This window comes from Fundulus heteroclitus, unplaced genomic scaffold, assembly GCF_011125445.2.
Source record: "Fundulus heteroclitus isolate FHET01 unplaced genomic scaffold, MU-UCD_Fhet_4.1 scaffold_28, whole genome shotgun sequence".
Taxonomy (NCBI): Eukaryota; Metazoa; Chordata; class Actinopteri; order Cyprinodontiformes; family Fundulidae; genus Fundulus; species Fundulus heteroclitus.
Window position 1 is genome coordinate 5,186,956 of NW_023396689.1, and position 9,942 is coordinate 5,196,897.

General features: G+C 42.6%; 2 protein-coding genes across 8 annotated transcripts in view; one reads left to right on the forward strand and one right to left on the reverse strand.

Moving 5' to 3' along the window:
- Positions 1 to 640: 640 nt before the first annotated feature.
- Positions 641 to 7,374, forward strand: hvcn1 (hydrogen voltage-gated channel 1). 4 transcript variants are annotated; one of them, XM_012854805.3, is made up of 6 exons: positions 641 to 2,461; positions 2,543 to 2,753; positions 4,758 to 4,862; positions 4,936 to 5,167; positions 5,273 to 5,385; positions 6,986 to 7,374. In XM_012854805.3, exons 2-6 carry the CDS (start codon positions 2,580 to 2,582, stop codon positions 7,034 to 7,036), a joined length of 675 nt encoding a protein of 224 aa, XP_012710259.1. In that variant the 5' UTR covers positions 641 to 2,461; positions 2,543 to 2,579; the 3' UTR covers positions 7,037 to 7,374. The 4 variants fall into 4 exon arrangements, with proteins under 4 accessions (XP_012710259.1, XP_035985987.1, XP_021167561.1 ...); XM_036130094.1 differs by having other exon boundaries at positions 641 to 1,033; positions 1,668 to 2,753; XM_021311886.2 differs by having other exon boundaries at positions 641 to 1,033.
- The window catches only part of tctn1 (tectonic family member 1), a 20,362-nt gene continuing 17,705 nt past the window's right edge, over positions 7,286 to 9,942 (reverse strand). For 3 of the 4 annotated variants that reach the window (XM_036130091.1, XM_012854802.3, XM_036130093.1), the window contains 5 exons: positions 9,739 to 9,824; positions 9,459 to 9,596; positions 9,222 to 9,375; positions 8,972 to 9,103; positions 7,286 to 7,549 (listed from right to left, as the gene is read on the reverse strand). In XM_036130091.1, coding sequence (XP_035985984.1) covers positions 7,403 to 7,549; positions 8,972 to 9,103; positions 9,222 to 9,375; positions 9,459 to 9,596; positions 9,739 to 9,824 — 657 coding nt within the window. In that variant the 3' untranslated portion in view covers positions 7,286 to 7,402. The remainder of the gene's footprint in view (positions 7,550 to 8,971; positions 9,104 to 9,221; positions 9,376 to 9,458; positions 9,597 to 9,738; positions 9,825 to 9,942) is intronic. The other variant, XM_036130092.1, reaches the window with a different exon arrangement.

Below are 9,942 nucleotides of genomic sequence, written 5' to 3' on the forward strand. Positions count from 1 at the left end.
AGAAGGCAGAGCAAAAGACCATTCTGGAGAATCGGGAGACGCTACGTTCTCAAACCCTCAGCGAGAACGTGCTTCTGAGGGGCTCATGGGTGGAAGTGCGAGTATTGGGACAGGGCCTATAGGGTATTCAGATTCAGCCACTGTCTTTATTTTGAAGGATTCTGACTAGCTGACATAGGGTTCAGCTTTGGGGTACACTGCTCCCCATGTGTCATCGCATTTTTAAAATAATGCAGTGTTTTTTTGCATGTGGATGAAAACCTTTCTAAAAATGATCCTGTGAGTAGGAGGCTGTTTTCAAAAACGATCTGGGGGGAATTTGTCTTTAGAAACAGATTACATGTGTACAAGGCCTGTGTGTGTTGAGCTCAGTAAAATGCTCTCTGGAGCTGCCACTGGTTTCCCCAAGCAACAACTCAAACAATATAAGTTTCACCATTTTCTTGTCCTGCATGAACTTTAACAAACTGCCTCATTTTGTTGAACTGTAACCATTACTGACCCAAGTTAAATCATTAGCATGCCCGATTAAAACTCAAACAAACTATTTTAATGGCACTTTAGTTTAATTTTTAACTCTAAAATTCTTTTTACAGTGTACATAAACTGAAGCTGAAAGTAGGACGTCCTTTCCACCATGGCTGGAAACAGATATTCCTGTCACAAACAATTCGCTGATTTATGGAGGAAAGATTCTCCGAACAGCGGGGAGTCGGGATGGCTCTCATTTATAATGTGCCGAACTACTGAACAGGAAAACTCCTGGTAAACTTTGGACATGTGTAAATGCAGAAGCCAGCTCTGATGAGCGCAGCAGGCAGACCCAGCTCCCTCCGGAGGACCCTCCTCGGTCCTTCAGAAGCTTCCGCCACGGTCCGAGCCCAGTCGGGCCGCCTGGCCGCGGTTCCGGGTCAGCAACTGCTGGATCGGCACAATCGGAGACTGGCGGATGTTTTCATCACGAGTTGAGCTGCAGCTGAGCTTCCCTCCGTGGACAGCGGGGGGAAACGTCTCGTTCCTGCAGACACGTCAGGTAGGAAAGCTGGAGACGAGCCGAGGCCGAGATTTCCCGTTTTTTCCTGCCTGCTGCTGCTTTTCTCTCGCTACATTCTAACAGAGGAGCTGTTAAAACCCGAACGCCGTTGTTGTGCGAAATTCAGTTCCCCCGTAAAAATCTGTTTCCCCTGTGTCGGGAGCGCCCATTGCAGCCGTTTTCTCAGCGCTTCTATTTGATTTCTCGGTAAAACAACTCGTATAATCATGTCAATGTTGTAACATTCAGTGTAATCGGCAGCTGTTGTTTATTTTTTCTTTTTAATAAAATTAAATAAACGCGGTCTTTCGGCAGCTGAAATATCCATTCTCTCCTCTCCTCCCCCCATAACTTTGAGAAATAAAGAGCAACTATTTCCAAATTCTCAAAAATTGTTGTATGATAGCATGTAGCAGACACCCTATATACTTTTAAGACTAAACTTAAAACTTTCCTTTTTGACAAAGCTTATAGTTAGAGAGCCATATGTTACCTCTATAGTTATGCTGCTTTAGGCTTAGGCTGCTGGAGGACATCAGGGCCTATTTTTCTCACTCTGAGTTCTCCTACTGTTATTCAATATGCATTGCTGTGATTTTGCTTCATATTCTCACTGTCTTTTTTCTCTTCATAGTTGGTACACCTGGTGTGGCGTTCTGTTAGCTGGTACACCATCCACGGGGGCAGACCATCTGCCATTACCATATAACATAGAAAGGATTCCTGGATCAATGTGTGCTTCTGTACTTTTGTGCCTCTGCTCTGTCTTCTCTAACCCCCAGCGGGTCGAGGCCGATGACTGTTCTCATTGAGCCTGGATCTGGTTCCACTAGAGGCAAAACCATCGGCAATGCAGACTGTCCACTGTGGTTCTACGCTCTTTCATGAGGAGTGAATGTTGCTTGTCAAGACTTGATGCAATCTGCTGGGTTTCCTTAGCTACACCTAACTGGGACATTTTTGAATACATTTCTTATTCACACTCTGGGACCTTCTCTATTGATATTCATATGTGAATGCAGGCCTGAAAAAGTGAAAATTTTGTAATATTAGGGGTATATTCTAATCCTGCAGAAGGAGAGGATCATCCTCCTTCTGCAGGACAGAAGGAGGGGATCGCCCAGGACAGGGTTAATAACAGAACTGCCACTGGTTCTTCATGATTAGTCATGCGTATTCTGGAGCTGTAAAAGCACCTTCTGCTTCCTTCTAACACCAGATTGAAATAGTGAAGTTGCTTCATCACATGTTGCAATCTGAAGAAATGGAGAACTGAACTCTGATTGTCTAACATGACATTTTTTCCACAACTTGAAAAGGACCCGAGGAGATCACCAGCTTTTCTGTTATTGACTTCTTACTCTGTAGATTTTCCAATGTCCAAAGTTATTTTCTTAGCCTGCATTGCCTTCCACAGATAAACTCTTTGTAAGTAACACATTTTGACATTATTTGAAGAGGTTTTTTTTTAAATAATATTAATAATATTTGTGATTTTTCTTCCCCCAGAGAGGAGCTAAGGTCTTCTTGTGTGGAGCCTGCAGCCATGGCTCAGTACCTGAGGCATTTCACCGCTGTGGGCGACCTGCAGCCGGGTCAGTGGGTGGATGAAGAGCTGCATGTGGACAGCGAGGAGCTGAGTCCAGCTACAGGCCAGTACCCAACAACGCTCACCTTCAGGGATTCACTGAGGAGGCTCTACACCTCTGACCGCTTCCAGGTAGGCTGCACCATTGGTAGGAACGTTCTAATGGTGTCCATCTCTGATGTCCAATGTGCAATTTGGACATTTAATCAGAAGACAAGGTTTAATGCCCAAATGTAGTTAAACTAAATAATATGGGTAAAGAAAAGGAAAGATTTGAAAACCCGCTAAAGGAGAAAGCACAAGCAAAATGAACCAGTAGCAAACATCTGACATTTATTTGTTATTGCAATAAGATTTGGCTTTAAATGCCAAGTTTGTGACACAGACAAGGAATTAGACTTCAGTTCCACTATGCTCTCAATTAAGACATTTTAAGTATAAATTAGGAAATTAAAAAAAATATATATATATTTTAAATATACACACAGATGCTCAGACTTCCTTCTCCACAGACACTTCATCAGCTCCTCTGGGCAAAGCCTGACATGTTCCCAGGCCAGCCAAGGGCCTCTGTCTTTCATATTCCCCTTAACTAACCTTGTCTGTAAGATGAATTCTCCGGGTATTTGTGAGTTCACAAACACACGACAATCCATCTTGTACTGCTCCCGTCTCAATAGTTTGGGCCTGAACGAGAAAACAGGTTGGGCAAAACACGTTGCAGTATAATGGTTTAAGGATGGACATACCGCTGTGACAAAAGCTGCCGAGCCCACAACTGAACCAACATAAACATGGCAGCGCATGAGGACGCATGTGTAGATGCTGCTGGCACATCTGTTTGGTCAGAATCTATGATTCCTTGTTTGAAAGAACAGCAAAAAGTACCTTGACTAGCGTACCTTGATGTGGTTTCACATGGCACCTGATGCTTCCGTTTTCATCTGATACCGTGATTGGCTAAAACTAACCTTCGGTAGGAGGGAACTAGGTGTCACTTAGGGTGTCGCCCAGTTGGCTCAGAAAGTTCTGCTGAATGTCCCTTCTTACCCCGAACGGATTTTATGGGCACAGGCCCAGACTGATAGTGTGGAGAATGGAGCGTGCAACACATTATCATTCTGTCTGGCCAGGTTACCCCTTAACAGCGACCCAAAGATTCTGTTTGGTGTTGATGATCAACCTGTGGTTCTGCTGAGGTGTTCTGGAAGCCCATGTTTCCCAGATAGCTGCCTTCAGGTCATCTACATTGTTGGTTCTGGTGTCTCTTATCTTCCTCTAAACAACCCATAGATTCTCTCTGGGGTTCAGGTCAGGCCAGTTTACTGGCCAGTCCACCACAGAACCACCTTGGTCACTGGACCAGGTTTTGGTACCTTTGACAATGTGGGCCGATACCAAGTCCTGCTGGAAAATGCAATTAGGATCTCCATAAAGCTTTACAGCTGTAGTCCATGTCCTGGACATGTCAGTGTGTGCAAGCTCTTAAAGTTCTAACTCCAGCTGCAGTCCACACCTTTTGGATCATCAACAAACTCTTGAATGGGCTTTTCCTCACAGTCCTATTAAGGCTGAGATGAGCTCTGCTGCTTTTGCACCTTTTTCTGTCAGACTTTGTCCTTCCACTAAACATCTGTACTTAGATAAAGCACTCTGTGAACTCTAGCAGTGTTTTAGTAAGTCTTTATTGATGACCTTTTACACATTCCCCTTTTTCTGGAGAGCGTCATGGCTACCTGGTGGACAAGTGTCAAGTCAGCAGTCCGTAATTGTAAAGGCTATACCATGGACAGACCATAACAGCTCTGTATTAAAATTAATATTAAGGTTGGTCTGATGTAATATAGAACATTTCTGAGATACTTTGGATTTGTATCAGCTTTAAGCCTTAATCATCAAATTAACAGCTAATATACTTAAATGTATCAGCTGTGAAACCACATAATGAGTTTCACTTTAAAAAGAAAATGAATGAATAAAGATTTTGGTGATAGTTGAATTAACTCAGATGCATCCGTACTCTCCACTATAGAACGTTCCCCCATCAAGTGAACAGCCCAGTTAGTTTATCGAAGTGACTTGTTGACTTTAAAGTGCAGCTGTAAAAACATTTCTCTCTGCTGTCTTTGCTTGTAGATCGCAGTGGTGTGTTTGGTTATCCTGGATGCCTTCTTTGTCATGGCGGAGCTGCTAATAGATCTGTCTGTCATTAAGCTGGAGCATGGTCACCTTGCTCCTCAGGTGAGCTACAGTTTCAGGTGCCCTTGCCAGGCTTATTTCTATAAAGTCCCTGTAACTGTTTTCTCTTTGACAGGTGTTCCACTACCTCAGCCTGGCCCTTCTCACCTTCTTCATGGTGGAGCTGTCTGGAAAGCTGTTTGTCTTCCGCTTTGAGTTCTTCTATCACAAGTTTGAGGTTTTTGATGCTGTGGTGGTGGTCATTTCATTTGTGCTGGATATTGTCTTCATCTTCCACGAGGATGCCTTTGATGGGGTGGGTCTCCTCATCCTGCTGCGACTTTGGAGGATAGCCAGAATTATCAATGGTCAGTGTCACTCGTATATATGTTTACTGGTTGGAATATTGATGGCATGGTATAAAACCGGTCAGTGGGTGTGCTTAGAGTTGACCATGTCTGAATGGGCTGCAGGGATCTTGGTGTCGGTGAAAACTCGTGCACACCAGAAGATCCACAAGCTGAAGGAGAGCTATGACCACCTCGTCCAAAGAGCCACAGAGCTACAGAAGCGCAACGATGAGCTGGTGAGTTTCCAAACCTTCCTCTGATCAGTTTAACGGGCCAGGTTGTCTTCTTGGGACCTTTAAATAAAGGCCCCAGAGCAATAACTGTGGTCCTACACGGCTTCCTGGTACAGCAGGTCTAGTCTACTTGATTATATGTAAAGAAACAAAGAGGTCTTTGTTATACCTACTGAAGAAAGAGGACTCCATCCTGTGGTCTGGGTCATACCTTCACAGCTTTATTTTTCCATCTCACACTGCAGGATTGTGTGTCATCAACCTCTATTTATTTAAGCTTTAACAATGATACAACCCAGACCCAAGAAAATGAATTCTAATGGAACAGCAATGTACTACACTCCCAGTCTTAATGATTCTTATTCGGCTCCTTTATCTCACCACCGCATGGGATCGGGGCTAAGAATCAAAACAGAGTGAATAAATTAGTGGATTGGGGAAAAAAACCAAGCAGCTTTTACATAATGTGTTAGTGGTGAAGAAATGATGACACTAGAGCACCTTGGACACCAGCTCCATTTGGCCCAGCTCTACTCTGCTCCGCCCGCTTGGCAAGCATTGTAAATCCTTTTTTTTTTTTCAAGAGTAGGGCGGATCAGAGCAGAGTGGGGCTGAGATGTGACCTGAACAGACTGCTGTTCTTTGATTGGCCCAGGGCGAGGACAGACAAGGTTTTCTCCGAGAAAGTCCAGGGAAATAGCGGCAGAGCGCCAACACTGGTGGCGGGGCTGAAACCATCTCCAGAAGACGTTCACCAGTCCTCGGGTCTCGCCGGGTCTGTTGTAAACCAACATGAGTAGAACAGAGGGTAGCCCGGGCGAGAGGGCGAATTAGAGTAGAGCCGGTGCACACGGGGCTTTGGGCTTGCTCTTCCAGTTGTTAGTTCAATATCACATTAGGGAGTAAGAAGCCAGGCCTTCTAAACTCAGTGCTGGCATGGATCTTATTAGTTCAATTTATTTATTTAATGCAAATCACAACAATGTTGTGTCACAACGCTATGCAAAAATGATCAAATTTATCTACAGCAATATACCAGGAAAAAAATCCCTTTATATATAGAAACAAAGTTAGATTTACATAGATTACAATACAATCCTAGTTGGTTACACTGTCCGGTCAAATTCATAATGCCTATTGGTAAAAAGTTGTCTACCTTTGAAGCCCATCCTATTACATTGAATCACTGACTTCACAGCAATCCCTCCTCCTGGGCATGCATGTGGTGACAACTGAAATGAGAACTCCTCTTTAACAGGAAGACTCCTCCACCTAGATTAGCATTATAGGTGGTGTAAGGATAGGTGGTTGCTGCAGCCCTTCTTGTGCTTTTATTTAGGAGAGAGAAAAACAGCTAAAAAGAGAAGTTCTGATGCAGCAGTAAAATCTATGAGATGAATAACAAAGTACATATACGTAAGTTAGTGGCAGCAATACCTCCCTTAAATTGGTTTGTCCAGGATGGGAAGGGTTAAATGCAGAAATATAAGGCAAATTCTATCAATAGAGACTGAGAACATTAGAATTTTGGCAGCAGTAGCCCCATCCAAGCAGCCAGGATGATCTAACACACCATTTCTTTCTGCCTTTCTGTCGGTGACAGGAACAAGAGAACCAGAAGCTGCAGGCTCTCCTGAAGAAACATGGACTCTGATTCTAACACTATGGTCTGTGATAATCTTCTTAACATACCTGATCTCAGTATTCCATGTGATTATCAGCATCATGTATTAGCAGACTCCCAGCAGGAAGTTCCTGTTAAATGTCTATCGATTAAAAAAATAAAAATAAATAATCCAACATGTTGGGTTTTATGTAGATATTTAGCAAATCTGACTGCTAACTTAAATCTATATTTCATCAAATGTTTTTGGAAAAGCAGATTAAAATAAAGATATTTTGATAATGAAAAAATAGATATTTTATTTGTAAAATGTTCATATAGAAACTCTTGTATACAGTATTTACACAATAAAAAAAGAAAAGAAAAAAGAGAAATGCCTCATTTTTTATGGATGGTTCAGACAAAAGGGAAGAAAAAGTCAAAGGGTAGCTTAGCATCGATGCTGGGCGTAGCTCTGTAGCCAGGAAGCGCTGTTGCAGATACCGGTATGAAGGCTACTGAGCTTCTGATTGGTAAAATGCTGCCGCCACCAGAGAGCCGTTCCTGTGGAAGAGGACAAACAGACAGTCTGGAAAAACAGCTTCGTCTTGGTCTCTCTGGGTTTGAGCCCTTAGTTCAAAATTCATTCAGCTTCTGTTCGTTGGAGACTCTTTTTAAGGCCCAATCAGTGTTTGTGTTGCCCCTGTAGACGATGTGTAAACCATTGACATAAGTTACTGGATTGCTTAGCTTCACTTTTAGATCTTGCTAAACCAAAATGTGAAGTGCTTCTGGCAGTTCTCCACAGAATCAGTCAGGAAATAAACTACACCACAAGTCTCACCAAAACATGTGCAAGTCAATAGTAAAAAAAAACTTATTTTCTTTACCCAATAAACCTCATTCTTCCTCTTACCCAACACCTATGGCTGTGACCATTGATCCACATTACTGAATAGAACTCCCTATTTGCCTCTATAGACAGTGACGTGCGCACATAGGTGCCATTGCTATTTATTGAGTCTCGTCAACAAAACCATGATGTTCTAATGCGGAATGAGCACATATCTGTCAAAAACATGGTTGTAGGCTTCGTCTATAATTTTTATCTAATCTTTATAAAACATGGCTCAAATTAAAGCTGAGAAAATTGCCACTATTGTGATACATAGAGATATGTACTCTCCCTGAACATAAATCTATAAGCAGTGTGGGGTCCAAGCAACATCATTTATTTTTTATTTTTTTCAGTTTCTCTGAGCAAAAATACTAGTAAGATGCAGAACCTACCCCCAATTACAATATTCATGTCATATAACATATGCAGTCTTTTGATAAAAGGCATTACAAATCAAAGCACACTTCCATGAATACGGTGTCTTATTTTAAAGCAATTGTACAGAAGAACAGAAGAAGCAGTACTTATTGAAAATGTTACAAATTATCACATTTAAATGTTTGGGTTACATGCATATTTTTTAAAGATGACATATTTATACCTTCTTTTAAATTGTCTTAGCGTGGTACTCCTTTTTATTTCTATATCTAACCCATTCCACAACACAACTCCTGCTTGGCTGAGCCCCAGACTTTTAAGTGTGGTGTGAACGCCACATCTTCTCAACACAAATTCTCCTCTCAAATTGTAATTCTCTTCTCTACTGTTAAACATTTTTTGTATATTGCCAGGAAGTAGATCACTTGATCATTTGACTTAAAGTTTATTGTCTTTTAAAAAGAACCAGGTCTGTGTACTTCTGACGCTACTTCTGCTGCAGCCCTGACTCAATGCATAGCAACGTGTGTCATGCCGTAGTCACCTGATCTGTAAACATCCACGTATTATCTTAACATCTATAAAAGCTGGCTCACCCAGCTTCCATTGTAGCACCTATAGCTTGAAGGTACTTGTGATATGTTGTGATTAAAATCTTCAGCTGTCGCCTCACTGTATTCTAGTGTTCTCTGGCAGTAACTGAGTCTTACCAAGCTGCTGCGGTTGGTCTCAGTCACCTCTCTGATGTTCACAATCTGAGCTTGGGGGTTCACCAGGGATCCATATTTGGTCCATTCTACTTCTAAATGGAGCGACAGTGGGATGTTGCAACTCTGTGCTTCCTGTAAATGAAAGAAACAAAATGTGTTGCCATCATTTTTCAAAAGTTGTTTGGTTTTATGCCCTTTACACATATTATGGGAACATTGCCCCAGAGTAGATCCGTTTCAAACTTCTTACCGTGGGATTGATGTTGGTCTTGACTGGCACCCAGTCCAGTACATTTTCTAACGGGGAGTTTCCAAAGGAAGCCACATAGTGGGGATAATGTGGTCCTCTCAGAACGTCCAGGAGCAGCTGGGAGACGAGGGAGCAGTTGGTTATGTCCTCCAGTCTGCAGGGAGAAAGGGACAGTGGGGCTGAAGTCCCTAGAGTACACCTCAGTGGGAATAGATGTTGGCTGTAAGGATGCTTTGCCTTAATGTACAGCCTGTTATGTAGTCCAGACCAAACAGGACAGGAGAGCGCTGGTGACGACCCCACAGACAGTCCTGGTCTTCAGTACTGCCGAGCAGAGACAGGGTGTCTTTGAGGACGATGCTTCTAGTGATGCCAGTGGAGAGAATAGTTAAGGATAAATCCAACATCAAATAAACAAGTCTGCTGTGACAAAAACTCTCTTTGTGGAATGGAGTTGCCATAGATTTCTACTCTGGCATGGCTTAAAGACTCATCTTTTCTGTAAGAAAAAGGATATTCTGTTGCTCTGTCTCCTGACATGAGAGGCATTCCAACCACATAACCCGGGTTTCCACTGTGATGGATGCCACGCTCTCCACCATCCTTTATACCAAACACAAGAAAAAAAATTACGATTTAGGGGTCACAAAAACCCTTGCAGTCACTTTTCAGTTTGTAGAGAATTTAGCTAAATTGCCAACAACTGCTTTCCTTTGTCAAC

What these genes read in the sequence shown, in the direction of transcription:
- hvcn1 (XM_021311884.2), top strand. Translation starts at nt 2,580, where the DNA reads ATGGCTCAGTACCTGAGGCATTTCACCGCTGTGGGCGACCTGCAGCCG. An exon ending in ACACCTCTGACCGCTTCCAG is followed by an intron (nt 2,754 to 4,757) that starts GTAGGCTGCACC and finishes CTTTGCTTGTAG; the next exon opens with ATCGCAGTGGTGTGTTTGGT. An exon ending in AGAAGCGCAACGATGAGCTG is followed by an intron (nt 5,386 to 6,985) that starts GTGAGTTTCCAA and finishes TGTCGGTGACAG; the next exon opens with GAACAAGAGAACCAGAAGCT.